We start from the raw sequence: 16,155 nt of genomic DNA on the forward strand, positions 1-16,155 counted from the left end.
GTTTCCATTGGCATATTTCAACTTGACTTCATTGTGTGTGCATGTCTGTGTGTGATTTTGAGCTTTTTTTTTTTTTTTACTTACACTGAAAATTCTTGTGGGTTTTTTGTTGGCAATAGCTGTATTGTTTTGATGAGGTTTTTTTTAAAGCTTCTGCACATACAACTTTGGATGGGAATCTCAGCTTTAGTCTCATTTGTCCTTGTATTAAAAAGAAAATGTGAAAATATATCTTACAGTAAAAATGCAAACTCCAAATACAAAATGGATCCCAAATGTAATTTAAAAAAAAAAATCTAATTGTCTTTGGCTGATGTTCTATTCAGGAGGCACATGTAACTAATGCTAAAATTATGTATCACTAAGAATAGTTGTTTTACAAGATAATATATTATAAAAAATATTATTTAAAAAAGTGGAAATATTTAAAGAAATATTTTTTCTTCTTAGCTTTCTCTATGTAAAGTTTGAAAACTAACATTTTAAGATTGAAAAATCATGTTTATATAAAAATATTAAACTCAGCATTCTTACCTTGCTGCAACACATTTTAAAGGGTATCCTTTTACAAAATAAAAGTTGCCGAAATATTTTTCAAGAAAATTTAAATTTTGAGGAGAACAGGAAAAAAAAAAACAACAACACCTTAGACAGAAGAATCTCTTCTCATGTAATTTCATACTCTTAACGTGTGAATGCTTGACAATGACAATACTGAATCTATGGCCCTAACACTGCTAAGCAATTTAATACCCCCTAAAATGTGGGAGCGACTTGGCATTTTAAAATATGTGTAAGTATGTTCCTGAACAAGGACCTGCGTTTGCAGTTAATATGATTCCATAGCAGATTTTTCTTCCTTATATACTCTTTAAGCTCTGTAAGCTTCACCTACCAGTTGTGGGGTTTTTTGTTTGTTTGTTTATTTTTTTTTCCTCCTCTGGTGCATCAATTCCTTTCTAAAACAATATAAAACTTCAGTAACATTTCTCCTTTGAAAGAAGTTAAGACTGCATGATGTTGCAAAGCAACAGGCTAATTCTCTGATGCCCTGAACACCTGCTGTGAGCTGGTAAGTATCCATAGATGTCACGGCAAATGGAAGCTGTTCAGCACCCTTGAAAGATCAGGCTCTAATATGTTTAATGTGAATCATCTTTTTTCAAGGCAAAACCATCCATCTTAGGCTTCTTGCAAACTGTGCTAATTTCTGCTTAGCACGTTTGAAATACAAGTGATGAAAAGTTAGTCGTCTCTTTGTTCAACAGCCAAATTCAATGTGGCTCCTTCAGTTTGCTTGTTTAAGGTTTTTTGAGCAAAGATCTGGAAGAAATATGCCTATCCTAGAGGGGGAGCATTTATCAGTGCTGCTGTGAGCAACACTGAATCAGTCAGGGCCTTCAGCGATCTAATTTGAGAATGGATGAGTTAATTTTAATTTTTAGTATGCTCTTGTAGTCATGGTATTTGTTCCTGGAATCTCCTGATTCCAGTGTTGTACAGTGGGCCAAAGAATTGTCATTTATTATTTCTATAATCATTTTAGCCAGGGAGCTGAACTGGGCTTTTCAATACTGAACATTTATCCTGAGAAGTGATCTATGAAATGGCTGTTGGACTACATTAAAGAGGTTACAAAATTTTGACCTGATGAAATGCTCCAATTTTTGTTAATAATTTTTAAACCTAGATGCTGCTACATTTTCACACAAGAATTCAGACTTTTTTCTCTGCAACGCTAGAACATTTCTCTCATTTGCCTACTATTATCGACTTACTTTGCCCCATGCTGAGGGGCACCTCCCAAACTTCTGGATGCCCTTAGCTCTTCATTTGGATTCCAGGGAACTTGGTGCCTTGCTGCAGGCTGAAAGATCCTTCCTGCCAACGCTGCAGATAAAATGACAGAGAACATTGGCTAGGAGGTAAGAAAGAAAGTGAAGAGCTCAAGCACAGTGACTAACAGGCAACTGTGCCTTGTTCTTCTCTGGAGGACATGTACATAGAAAACCATTAATGACAGTGTATGCAGGTTAAACAGATTTCAGCCACAGAGCCTAACCTGCCAGATCATTATGGAGTCAGGCAGAGGTTATCCCTGCATGATAATGTGTGCTTGCTATTAAGGAATCAGGGAAGAAATTGAGTCTGTAGCCTGGAATCTGCCTAAACATTTTATGATCCGGCACATGACATTCTGTGAACTTCTGAGTGCAGTTAGCTCTCTCCTTTTCATGTCCGTGACATCAGCTGAGGCATTGAGAAGCAGCTCAGCCTCCAAACTCATGCCCATCATTTTAAACTCGTGTGTATTTATATGCTCAGATGACATGTCTGTGTACACATCAAGAAGTAAAATGCCAAGGCAAAGATTTCTGAAAAGGCACGCTTTGATTCTAAATGCAAATGAATGCCTTAGCTTTGCATACTGTTGCTGCAATGATACATACGAATCAGCAGGTCAGGCATGAAAATCACCACCAGTATCTCTGAGCAGCTGAAGTCACTGCTTCATTCATTTTTGTGCTGTGTTGTGGAGAAAGTTTGGCACCTGGTTATTGGAGTTCCACACACAAACTGAGGGGTTTACATTCTGTTTTTAGAAGGATAATCATTTTGAGATGATTTTAAAAGTTGACTTCCTCACTTAAAACTAAAACTCTTTTTTAACACATAAGGAGCGTCAAGTAAAAAAAAAAAAAAAAGTTTTCGTTAAAAAAAAATTGAGAGAAGTGAGATTTAAGAATTCATCGAGTAAAGCAGGATTTTTGTATGCTCCAAGTGGATAGAATGTGAAAGAAAATGCCCAAGGATCAGCAAAAATTGCAAATAAATTATTTATATATTTAAATTCAGGAAAATTAACTTTTTTGAAAAAGAGAGATACCAAGAATTGTGATATTAGAAAGAGAAAAATGTTACATGGCTAGGTATTTCCCAAGATTAGTTGTGTAGACTAATACATATATTGACTTGAAAGGTGGTAAAATTGGTGAATGAGATTTGAGTGTGTTCAATTTTTCATTTTGTTGGTGTTTTTCCATGCATATTTGAACACATTTCTTCTCTGCACCCTATCACAGAGACTTCAAAGCATCAAAGTCAGCAGAAGAAAAAAAAAAAAATCATGGTTTTACTCTAACGGTGATATTCATCAAAATAGGGAGTGTATTCTTCCCTCATTTATATCTCTTCTGCATTGCTAAATCCAGATATCTCTTTGTCTTGCACAGTTTATTCAGGATGGATTTTTCTCTAAACAGTTTGAGAACAGTGCTATTTTTCAAATAGCAGTAGTTCTGCTCATAGCTTTTATGGCCATGGCAGGATGGTGGATTACGTGTTCCTGAACATCCTAGTACTGTTGCTGCTAGTGCCTAATTTCAGTATATAGTAGCTACTAGACTAAACCTTAGTTCAAGGTAACATTTTGACAATAGGCTGGTACTCTTATAATGACTCCCTTGACCATACGGAATCAGACAAGGGAGGAATACTTTCTCTGTGTTTTCATTGACTTGGTCTTTACCCCTCCAAAGAGTAAAGAGTAGGACTGTACTACCTTATGCAGCACAACTAAGGAGCATGCATTTGTACCACCGTGCAATATTTGCTGCTATACGGCTTTTCACATACTTGTGACACCTTATTTTCTTTTGTCCTGGTTAGGATGTTTGAATCAGGATTAAATGAATGAGATGTGAAGTTCATGTAGTCCAGCAAGTGCAAGTTCATTCAAACAAAAAAAAAATACTATTTCAAAATATTATTTGGGACAAAGACTAACTTTTTTTTTCATGAATTTATGGCTTAAATAATAACAAGAGGTTAAGCCTGGGTAGAATTGATTTTTTGTGAGATAAGTGAAGCTAGAATTTCATCTTATGACAGGAGCTAGTAAAAACAGTATTGAACCATTTACTTGGTTATTTGCACTAAAAAATAAAGTCTACTTTCTTCTGCAATGCATTAACTGAATTCATTGACTGAATTCATATACAAAAAATTTATCCAGCATGTATCTAGGATGGTATATAAAAGCACCTAAGTTGTTTTTAGGATACCATGCTCTGTTTCCAACCTGCAATAGGATATGAAAAATGCTAGAAAACAAAAATTATTTTCAAGTGAATGGGACCCATAAGCACAGTTCAGAGCGGTATTCTCAGCTTACAGAAAGGGTGGGAAAGTGGTGGGAAAAATAGTGGGGCTCTTTTCCTGTAACTTGCTATGTTCATAAAATTTGTTGCCTAGTAGTTTCAAGTTACTGTGGAAACCTTCCTATTTTTTTCTTTTCCTACTTTCTCTTTTATTAAATAATAATAATAAATAAATGACAGGTTCTTGCTTGTCAAATGAAATAGAAGAAAGCTCTTCCTTTATTTTTATCCTGTGCAGAGCAGTCTAAAGATACCACCTACTCAAACTCTGTGCTAGGGTTCTGATGTTGCAAATAATGGGGAGAATTTGGCTATTCTCCACCCCGTAGACACACTCTCTAGTGAATTCCTAAGTAAAGCTAAATTAGACTTATAAATTACTTTTAAGCAGGATTTAGGAAAACATCCATCTTAGGTGATCTTTTCAGAAAAAAAAAAAAAAAAAAGTCTTGTATGGTTTTTGAAAAAGAATTGGGCATTTATATTTTGTAGAAGTATTTGAAAATTTTATCCTGGTTCATGCTGTGACTCAGTTCTCCATCTGTAGAGTAAAATCAATTCCTTCCTGTGGTTTCATTTGTAATTTACATTCTGCTATCAATGCTCTGTTAGTAAGGACTCAGATAATTTGCATAGCTACATTTCACAGTGGTGAGCGTGTTTGGAAGAAAAGTGTAATTTTTCTGAATATATTGGAATTTTAAAAAATGTGTTGGATTTGTCTCTGCAGTAGCAACTTTAGAATTGAAGAAACGTTTATGGAAGTGAATGATGAATCAGTCATTTAATACAACAATTCTGAATTGTCCATGCAAACCTATGTGTGTACAATTTCAGAGTGAATTCATGTTGACTGTGCACAGAATCTTGATTGTAATATACATGAATGGAATCTTGGCTTCACTTTCTAAGCAAAATGCATACACAAGACCATATTGTTTGTAGTTTCCAAAGCACTATTCCTAAAAGTAATGCACTGAAAAAGGTATCATATATGTACAGATCTCACTTTATTCAGAAAGTTGCAGGCTGTAGTTAGACTTCAGTAATAATAATGATAGCTTAGTAGCAAAACATCTTAAGACAAAAACCTGATAGATGGTCTGTATTCACCTACACCTTTATCAAATACATGGTACTTAAAGTAGTAATGGTAATTTAATAATAAAAAAGGCTGCAGGGTATATTTTTATTATAAGTATCATAGGTGACTTTTTGGAAGGGTATGAGATCTGATTCAAGTCATTTTGAAGTCTATGGAGTGATTTTGGTGGACTTCAGTGCAAAAAAAAAAAAAAAAAAACAAACCTGAAGACTCTATAGAGAGAAGGTTGTCATGTCTTACTGCAGCAAGTGACAAACATTAAGATTTCCCACGGTACAGTTCTTGCTCAGTTTGCCTTAATTTCTCCCCCCAAGACACAGAGCTACCACCAACATCACCAACCAATTTGAAAGTTAGAGGCAAAAATGTGAAAATAGTGTTGCAAAGTAATTTCTCATAGAAATTGACTGCTAAGAGATTATTGTAAAACCTGAGTTCATTCTAAGAGTAATACTGGCAATTATAAAAATGGGGCGTTTATGCGTAAGCTTTTGAGTGACAAGCTATCTTTCTATTACTGTTAACATTTCACATTTTTCGGCAGCTAGAAAATTTTCTTTCAATTCTATATCAGAGTTTACAATGTAAGAACTTGAGGCTTCCATGGTTCCTTTGAGAGATAATGTGTATTTGTTTGATGTACTGCAGTTTTCAATATAAAACCTCAACTGTGCTTAAAAATGGGATTTTCACCTCTGAAAAGTACATTATTACAAAGTTACCATACAATAAAAAAAGAACATTACAAAAATGGACTTCCTATGAATGATAACTTCATATTCAGCCTCTGTAATATAAATGACTTGTTTTGTAATTTCCTTCAGACAGGATAAAATTCTTACCCCTTAAAAGAAAAGAAAAAAGAAAGAAAGAAAAAAAAAAAAGATAAAGAAAGAAAGACCCCACAAACCCCCAAATGAGAGAAAGATGAATAGATCCTGCAGAGGATCTAACCACATAACACTAATGCACAGATATTAATGAAGCTGTCAAGCTCTATTCACTGTACTGAAGGACTGTTGTCCATTTAACCTTCAACACTGATACAGTGATTTGTAGTCTGTTGACTTGGTATGCCATTATGTGCTTTTGTTACAGCAGGAAATAATGAACGCATGATCTGAAGGCCAGTTAAATAATGCTCTCTGTGTAACAGACATCAGTGATAATTAGATAAGAAGCAAGAAAAAAAGGAAATCTTTTCAGTTTACTTTTTTAGTCTTTCATTACTGTCTGTAGTATGTAATGTCTTCATTATGTTATCTACAAATTGTTGAAACTTTTGCACCAGGTCAAGAACTCTTGCATACTAATCATATCTTAGAGGTTTTGTTTATTTTCCCCGATTACATTCTGCCTCACAACTTGGTACCTGTGTATTCACCTTAGGATCTGAGGATGTGTATCTCATCGAAACAGACGGAGGATGATGACTGTAGCTTTTGTAGACATTGTCCCACCCCACAGGAGATAGACTGCTACAAAGAACTAAAATAAAACATTATTACTGCCCCTGTATAACACAATACCATTTGATGCTGTAAAACCCCGTTGCCAATCCATAGTTCCCCTCTTCTAAACATCAACTATTCCCTACTGTATATGTACGTACATCAGATTTATTTATTTATTTATTTTTCATTAACAAGGACCCTTATAGCTTTTGGAAACTAACAGCAGCATTGGGTACCAGAAGATACCCGAGGGAATTGTAGGGCAGGATTCACATTGCTGAAAGCAGATGTTTACTTCTACCAGTTATCGAGACTTCCTTACTAGTGACTGGTAAAAACCAGGCATTCATAAGTAGACTAGATGATTCTTTCCCTAGAAGAATTTTGGTACATGCACAGTAAGCACCATATGGTGATTTTCTCAGATGTACATGGCTAAGTTAGAGAAGGTGAAGCCTGCTCTTAGTAAGCAAGCCTGTTTTGAATATGCAGCTACACCATCATTAGTTTTGCATCCTTCTCTGTGAGGAAATACCTTTCTAATGAAAGTGGCTTTTCTGTATTCCCTACTAGTCTAACACTCCTGTAATCCAGTCAAATAAAGAATGATCTCTTTCTACATTACAAGAATGAAATATGATGATTTAAAAGTGCGTGTCAGCCCTTGTGATAAACGTTCACATGGAAAATACATGTTTTTATGATTTCAATTATTAAAGTTCTAATTTAGTCTTCTTTAATCAATATAGAAACAAGGGAATATCTTAAAAATTTAATTTAAAAAATATTTTTTTCATTATTGTGCTTAGTCTATTAAAATTAAAATTTATATTATTTGTCCAATTACATATATTGTGCCCTATGCACTTTCTCTGTTAAATCAGAGTTTTCATAATTTTTTTTCTTAGGATGACTGTGGTATTGACATTAGTATATCATAAAAAGCTATCTTGTCTGCAGTCTCATGGTATATTTCCATGTGTTTGATTAAGCATTACTGTAATCTCAATTATCCAATTTCAACAGATATCGCTGATTAATGAGAATGCATTAGCCTTCCCTTCTCCGTTACATATTTTTGTACATTCTGACAGAAAACATACTGTTTGCTAAAGGCTCGCTTTTTTTTTTTTAGTTCAACAAATCTCAGACTTTTGTCTTTGACATTCTTCAGGTTATCATTTCTTTAGTTAATATGACGCTTTTATGAGAAAATGAGAAGTCTTAAGATATTTGTGTGCTTGATTGTCGTCTTAACCTTGCTGCTCATCTGGTCATAACAGTTGCTTAATTGTTATTACCACACAATATAGTTTCCGAGACATTTTTCATCATCCTAACACCACATTACGTTTTCATTATGGCTATGAGGTTTGTTTCATAGCACACATATTGTACTTCGAATATAAAACTACAATTAAAACTAAAAACAATTAAACACGCTTTAGTAATAAATACGGACCAGTTGTATCCAGTATAGTGACCAGTATCCAGACAGCCTTTCTTTTATGGCATATCTGTGTTTGGAGAGCTGTGGATACTAAGCTCTGATTCAGTGCAAGAAGTAAGCTCTTGCATAACATGAGTGTATTGGGTTTGCATGGCAAGGTTTTAGTAGCGGGGGGCCTACAGGGATGGCTTCTGTGAGAAGCTAGAAGCTTCCCCTGTGTCCAATAGAGCCAATGCCAGCCGGCTCCAAGATGGACCTGCTGCTGGCCAAGGCTGAGCCCATCAGCGACAGTGGTAGCGCCTCTGGGATAACATATTTAAGAAGGGGGGGAAAAAAACTGCTGCAGAACAGCAGCCAGAGAGAGGAGTGAGAATATGTCAGAGGAACAACCCTGCAGACACCAAGGTCAGTGAAGAAGGAGGGGGAGGAGATGCTCCAAGCGCCAGAGCAGAGATACCCCTGCAGCCCATGGTGAAGACCATGGTGAGGCAGGCTGTCCCCCTGCAGCCCATGGCAGACCCCACACCAGAGCAGGTGGATGCCTGAAGGAGGCTGTAACCCTGTGCGAAGCCTGTGCTGGAGCAGGTTCATGGCAGGACCTGTGGCCCCATGGAGAGAGGAGCCCATGCTGGAGCTAGTTTGCTGTCAGGACTTGTGACCCTGTGGGGGACCCACGCTGGAGCAGTCTGTTCATGAAGGACTGCACCCTGTGGAAGGGACCCACACTGGAGCAGTTCATGAGGAACTGCAGCCTGTGGGAAGGACTCCTGTTGGAGAACTTTGTGGCGGACTGTCTCCTGTGAGACAGTGAGGATCACATGTAATCCCATTCGGAGAAGCCTTTTGGTGCCACATAGAGTTTATAAAAGTTCAGTGCTTTTCTGAGTGTGATATGTTGCAATTCATTTTTCTTTTTTAAATCTAGACTGTTTAGAGCTGTACTGTAATGTCAGCATAATCGCTGACTTTAAGATGCTCATTTGGGATTTATCCTACTGTAACTCGATGGAGAACTTAGACCCTTGCATTTGTAGGTCAACAGATGTGTGTTTCACCTCAGCTGCTCCTCTGAGTGAGTATAGGAATGCTTTGCAGATGCTGTCAGATTATTTAGCAAGCACATTTCAGATCCCTATGATGTATTCAGAATCAGAACTGCGGAAAACCTTTTTTAATCTGCTTTATACACTTGGAATTATAGTTTGAAAAGATAGTTGAGTAACCAGACTGCAGCTTTACAAATGCTTTGGTCTTTTATTGCTCTTCTTAATCATTAAGCTTGGAATTGCAAAGAAATAGTTAACTGGGCATTTGGTGCGAGCTGACAAAATAATACTATAGATAATATAGTATAAATGGTGCTAATATTAACATGATGCTTTCTTTCAATAATTGCCTGTGAGGTAAGATCCTTTTTTACCTTTTTTACAAAATAATTTTCTTTACAAGACTGTCCTCCAGATCACAGATATCCCATTAGTTGGGGGGGGGTAATTTTTAATTCTAATGCAGTCTTTATTCCAAAAGAAACTATATTTTCATCAAAGAAAATTAAAGCAGAATGAAGTTGGAAAAAATTAATGTACATTTTGTTTAACAAGCAAAACAAAACAAAACAGTCTCCAGGCTTCATCTCAGTACAAAATATTGTCATATAAACAATGTAGTTTAACCGATTGCCACATTTTCTACACAAATTTATACAGAGCTTGGCATAATGATTGATTAGTCAATCCCACTGTCATGCAACCCACCCACCCGCCCCACCCCCCGGTTTTCTGAATGAGATGTTTTCACCAGTTAATATTATATCGAGTTCTTATGCCTGGGTAGTATGGCACATTGTATTGGACATTACCTTAGATAAAATATGAATAAGACAAAAAGAAGTATTCATTCATAATGATGAAATAATGGGGGAGAATTTGGTCCTCACAGAAGTCACAGAAAGTTTTGCCATTAACTCAGAGAATTCTTGTTTCATTCACAGGGTAGAACTACCTTTACCGTTAAAGTAATTGAGGAATATTCACTAGCGAGACACTGCAAATAGTGTTTTGAGAAAGCTAAAAAATGAGCCATCAACTATGCTCTGCCAATCAAAAGTGCTAGTTGGATACAAATGGCAAAGTTCATTTTGTACTTACTGACAGTAATAAGTGAAACGGTTTTGCAGCAACATCACTGGATAATGAAATTTCCAAATAACTTTACCTGTATAGGAGCTGGATTTTGAAGCTAAGACAAGCTACACCCTGAGGATAGAAGCAGCCAATATGCATGTTGACCCTCGCTTCCTGAGTCTGGGACCCTTCAGTGACATGACAACAGTGAAGATAATCGTAGAAGATGTTGATGAGCCACCTGTGTTTACTTCACGTTTGTACTCCATGGTGGTGTCTGAAGCAGCAAAGGTTGGCACTATCATTGGAACTGTAGCGGCCCATGATCCAGATGCCTCAAATAGTCCCGTCAGGTAATTATAAGATGTCTTAATTGTTTATTTATTTAGCCTTTGTACTGAAGTTGTTCATTTTGTTGTTGGTTACACTGAAATCAATTAGTTAGCTTTTTTCCCTTGCAGAAGGAGATTGAGATGTTCTAAGAGTTTGCATATTTTGACTTTTATGCTTCTGAACCACAGAACCTTTGAAAAAATAATATATCTAAATCTCTGTAAAACAAAGAAAACGTATAATTTCAAGATTCCAAAGAAAAAAAAAACTCAACATGTTACTCATATTTATTTCTTCTCTCTAAGTTTAGGAAGAGTCTACTATTATCTATAACAAATTATGTTCTCTTAAAACAACCAGGACAAAAAAATATATATATAATATAGATATATGTGTGTGTGCATAATGATTCATATTCTGTGTACACTATGCACAAGAATGTAATAGCACAATAGACTCTTGCATGGTAAACCAGAACTGAGGTCTCACAGAAAAAAAATTAGAAAAAATTCTTTATGTGAGAGAAATGGGTAGGACAAGACTTGTCCTGTCCTAGTCAGGATGGTTAAAGGCAATAATCTTTTGTCTTTTGTAAATTCTGCTGCAGCCAAATATCTCCCGTTCAAATGGGAAGAGATATGAACACTAGAGATGCATGAAAACTGTCAAGGGCCTCTTCCTTTGTCTTCAGTGTGTGAAGTACCTGTAAGTCTTCCACAATCTAATGTCCAGGATCATAAAGAAACCATAAGAAAACACAAAGTATCGATCTTATCCTGCTCAAGGACAAAGACTCACCACCCAGGTTAAACCAGTAATGAGTTACATGTTACTTTTTTTATGCAGAGTAATAATATTAATTGTCAAAGGAACACGTAAAGGATCTAGAGGGTAATACTTCTGATTCAGGAATTTTGTGAACTTAAATATCTGCAGGAGGAGGAACACATACACAATTAAATGTTAGTACTAAGTTTCATTTGTTATTATTATTCATTTAGGACATACATAGAAAAGACTCGCTTGGATGTAACCTTTTTTGGTGATGTTAAATTTTTACTTTCATGCATAGAAGATAAACTTGGGACTCCAGTGTAGCTCTGTAATTTCTAAAGTAGCAATCTTAAGCTGTAAAAGTAAAGCATATGTTTCACTCCTCGAGGTGACGTAAGTGTTCTCTTTCTCTCATTATGTATTTGCAACATATTCAAAATAGCTGATTCCTATCATGTATAAACAAGTCCTAGATGGATGGTTGGCATGGATTTACTTGTGAAATTTATCTTTGCTGAAGTATTTCTTTGATGTGGCAGTGTTTTCTGGCACTGATGTTAGCATCTGCTGCATAATATCTGGTTTACCAGAGTCATGTAGAGTAGGATTAAATCCAGTTCCATAAATGCAGTCCATGCTCAGAATGCTTTTGACTCCCGTGTAAACATAAGGTTAAGTTTTACCTTGATCTGGTTAATTTTTACAATTCCAGCATAAACCAGTGTAACTAACATCTTGAAGATTTCTTCTGCTGCAAAGTTGTTTGTTTGGAATTTGAGAGGAAGGAGAAAGAGAAATAATGAGAGTTTATCTATATGCTTGTGAACCTGCTATGTACACTGTCGGGGGTACTGACGGATCATATAATTTAAAGCTGTCCTGCATCTGCTATTATGTACATCAGAGCCAGATTCACCTAAAATTGGAATGTGTTAAGAAGGATTAATGCATAATACTTTTCATGATCTATTTAAGAAGTTTAAATTATTAGTCTATAAATAAGAATTACAAATTCCAAACATTGGATTATATTGATATTGATTAAAAATTAGATTTGTTACAATTGAGAAAATTTTGAAATTACAAGATCAGACACAATTAAAACCTTGGCAATACTGGGGGGGGGAAGTAATAAATATTTTGAAAATAAGAGGTTATCTTGTATGGACCAGAGAACTATTAATGTTTGAACTAACTTAAATAAAGGATTTAAAATTCCTGCAGCTCAAAGATTTTCAAGTATTAATGGCTGCAAGGAATTAAAGGATTAAAAGTATTTAAAATATTTTTTTTTTTAGAATTTGAATATGGATACAATGTTTGTAAATAAGTTAAGGGAAACTGCTTGCTTCCTATGCATAAAAATTATTTTTCTTCTTGTTTCATAAGAATCTGGTGTCCAATTTATATAACTTATTTCCCTTCCCTTCCCTTCCCTTCCCTTCCCTCTGTCCTTCCATCCTTCCTTCCATCCTTTTTACTGCTTTCTTTTTATTGCCTCCTTGCTTTCTTTTCCTTTTTCTGTCTTTCTTACCTCTCTCCTTCTCCTTCTCCTTCTCCTTCTCCTTCTCCTTCTCTTCTCCTTCTCCTTCTCGCTCTCTCTTTCTTACTATTTTTTTAAGAAACGTCTTTGGCTCTTAAAATTGCATAGTGATAGTGTTAATAATCGGGAAATCTAAGGGCTGACAGGAGATTGAATCCCAGCTACGAGGCCTTGCCAAGATTGCCTACATAGCAGAGGTGACAGGAATAGTCTCATGGGGAAGCTTGCCAGCCACAAAAGAGCTGAAGAGCACTGCTGACCAAATAAACAAGAGTGCTGGCATGAAATAAAGTAAAAAATGAACTACCGTCAACATAAAATGGAAAAAAAAAGAAAGTGAAACAGAGAGAGCCTCAGTCCATGAAAACTGCTCTTACTGTTACAACTCTTTACTCCGTTCTCACTCTCACTGTGACTTAATACGGTAAAACAACTCTAATTATGTAACAAGTCTCTGCTCTAAGATTTTTCAGCCAAGAGGGATAGATAAAAACACAGTAATACAACAAAGTAAGAGCTGGTATATTACAACACAGAACAAACAAACAGTGTCATAAGATCATTATATCTGGGAAGCCCCGTTTTTTGATTGTCTTCCATAATTCTTTCCTTCCACGTTGTTCAAAGGGTTTGGTCAACGTTATATCAATAATCTAATATATCATCTGCGTGACAGTAATTGTAATGATCACACTTGGTCTGATTCAGACATTTTAATTCATCTGGAGTGTAGGGAAGTGCTCTGGAGTACATACTTGATCTAAATGAGAGTGCAAGAATCTGACCCAATATTAAATCGAATGTCAAGAATACTCCAGTTGTAAATCTAAATCTGCTTAATCAACTGTCCCTTTCTCTCAAAAGGGTTATAAGCAAAACACCCACAGGCATTTTGACCTTTTCCTTTATGCTATTTTCTGTTTGCTAAGGAGCTCATTTCTCATTCCTAAAACAAATTTAGAAGTAAAAGATATGTTAAGCCAAAGACTTAATGGCACAAGCCTGCGTTTGTCTAATGACAGTAAAGCACCAGGAGCTGACAGTGATGACATGCAATCCCTTGACCTACGGTGCATCATTTATCTTTTTTTCCCTGCCCCTGCAGCTCTGGGTGACCCAGGGGCTCTTCTGCTGGTGATAGAAAGCTCAGACTGCCAGCCCCCATGGGAGCAGCGCCCAGCTGGTCGAGATGCATAGCAAACTTCCAGCTTGCCTTCTGCTTAGCTGGGGTTCAGGAGGATGCTATTCCATGAATAAAAGTTTGCCTTACAGCAGACAGGAAGAAAGAAAAGAGAGGGGAATACCTATAACCTCACTTAAGAGGGCACTGTGGGAATGGAGCCCACCATTATCAGCACAGGTCACTCTGTAACTCTCTTGCCTTTGCATATGGCTTTGCATCTCTCAAAACCCCAGAGAAACTGGACAAAACAAAGCTCAAAATGGGGAAACTGGAAATTCTTTCTCTCTAATAAGAAATCAATAAAACATTTTTACAAGCTATAATTGAACATAAATCAAAAGTTTTCTTTCATCCTTTACCTAGGTACTCGATAGACCGAAACACCGACCTGGAGAGGTATTTCAATATTGATGCCAACAGTGGAGTCATTACAACTGCCAAGTCGTTGGACAGGGAAACCAATGCTGTTCATAATATCACTGTTTTGGCTATGGAGAGTCGTAAGTAACAATTTAAAGATTTTATTGGCTGTTTATGTGTGAAACTTCAGGCTTGGTTGTGATCAGCTGCACTGAGAGAAATTGTGATGGTTTCAAACCATGGCAGATACAAATGTCTTCTCAATCAATGTAAAAGAAACCTATGTGATAAAAATTAAGAAATACAACGGATTAAGTATTTGATTTCCTTTGCCTCACATCTTGTGTAGTCTTTTGACTTCTGAAAAACAAGTAAAAAGGAAGATGAAATATGCTAAATCAGCAGTCTCAGACTAAGTGTAATTAGAGGAAAGATGATATGAAGTATAGAGGAGAGCAGAGCATTCACTGACGGTTGATTGCTGTTGGTCAGCCACAGCATTCTGAAACAGTATGAAGGAAAGGGGATGTGAATGCTTGTGTGGTTTCACTTCCCTGACTCTAAGGTAAGACTGTAGAGGATATTTTGTACTTGGTAGCTTTTCTGGTGTGAGGTGAAAAGTGTTGAAGAATCGAACTCTTCAAGCACATGCAACAAGAATTCTGTTTATGCAAGCTTAAACCTAAAATTGTTCAGCTCTGAATATATTCTGTGAAAAACTATATATTTTTACCTTTATATTTCGTAGAATTATAAAATTGTTAAGGTTGGAAAAGACCCTTAAGATCATCGAGTCCAACCGTTAACCTAGCACTGCCAAGTCCACCACTAAACCATGTCCCTAAGCACCACATCTACCCGTCTTTGAAATACCTCCAGGGATGGGGACTCAACCACTTCCCTGCGCAGCCTGTTCCAATGCCTGACTACACTTTCAGTGAAGAAGTTTTTCTTAATATCCAACCTAGATCTGCCCTGGCACAACATGAGGCCATTTCCTCTTGTCTTATCGCTTGTTACTTGGGAGAAGAGACCAACACCCACCTCGCTACAACCTCCTTTCAGGTAGTTGTAGAGAGCGATAAGGTCTCCCCTCAGCCTCCTCTTCTCCAGGCTAAACAACCCCAGTTCCCTCAGCCGCTCCCTGTAAGACTTGTGCTCTAGACCCTTCACCAACTTTGTTGCCCTGCTTTGGACACGCTCCAGTACCTCGATGTCCTTCTTGTAGTGAGGGGCCCAAAACTGAACACAGTACTCGAGATGCGGCCTCACCGGTGCCGAGTACAGGGGCACTATCACCTCCCTGGTCCTGCTGGCCACACTATTCCTGATGCAGGCTGGGATGCTATTGGCCTTCTTGGCCACCTGAGCACACTGCTGGCTCGTGTTCAGCCGGTTGTCGAACAACACCCCCAGGTCCTTTTCTGCCAGGCAGCTCTCCAGCTGCTCCTCCCCAAGCCTGTAACGTTGCATGGGGTTGTTGTGACCCAAGTGCAGGACCCGGCACTGAGCCTTGTTGAATCTCATACAGTTGGGCTCGGCCCATCAATCCAGCCTGTCCAGGTCCCTCTGCAGGGCCTTCCTACCCTCCAGCAGATCAACATTTCCACCCAACTTGGTGTCGTCTGCAAACTTACTGAGGGTGCACTCAATCCCCTCATCCAGATCAT

General features: G+C 37.2%; 1 protein-coding gene across 1 annotated transcript in view; it reads left to right on the plus strand.

The window, feature by feature from the left end:
• CDH7 (cadherin 7) overlaps window positions 1–16,155 on the plus strand; it is a gene marked incomplete at both ends in the record, with an annotated part of 71,860 nt that overhangs the window by 41,823 nt on the left and 13,882 nt on the right. The window contains 2 exons of the mRNA XM_082317267.1: window positions 10,392–10,645; window positions 14,489–14,625. Of these exons, the coding sequence (XP_082173393.1) occupies window positions 10,392–10,645; window positions 14,489–14,625 (391 nt within the window). The remainder of the gene's footprint in view (window positions 1–10,391; window positions 10,646–14,488; window positions 14,626–16,155) is intronic.

The sequence above is a fragment of the Platalea leucorodia genome, assembly GCF_965183815.1.
Source record: "Platalea leucorodia genome assembly, chromosome: 1".
NCBI classification, from domain to species: Eukaryota; Metazoa; Chordata; class Aves; order Pelecaniformes; family Threskiornithidae; genus Platalea; species Platalea leucorodia.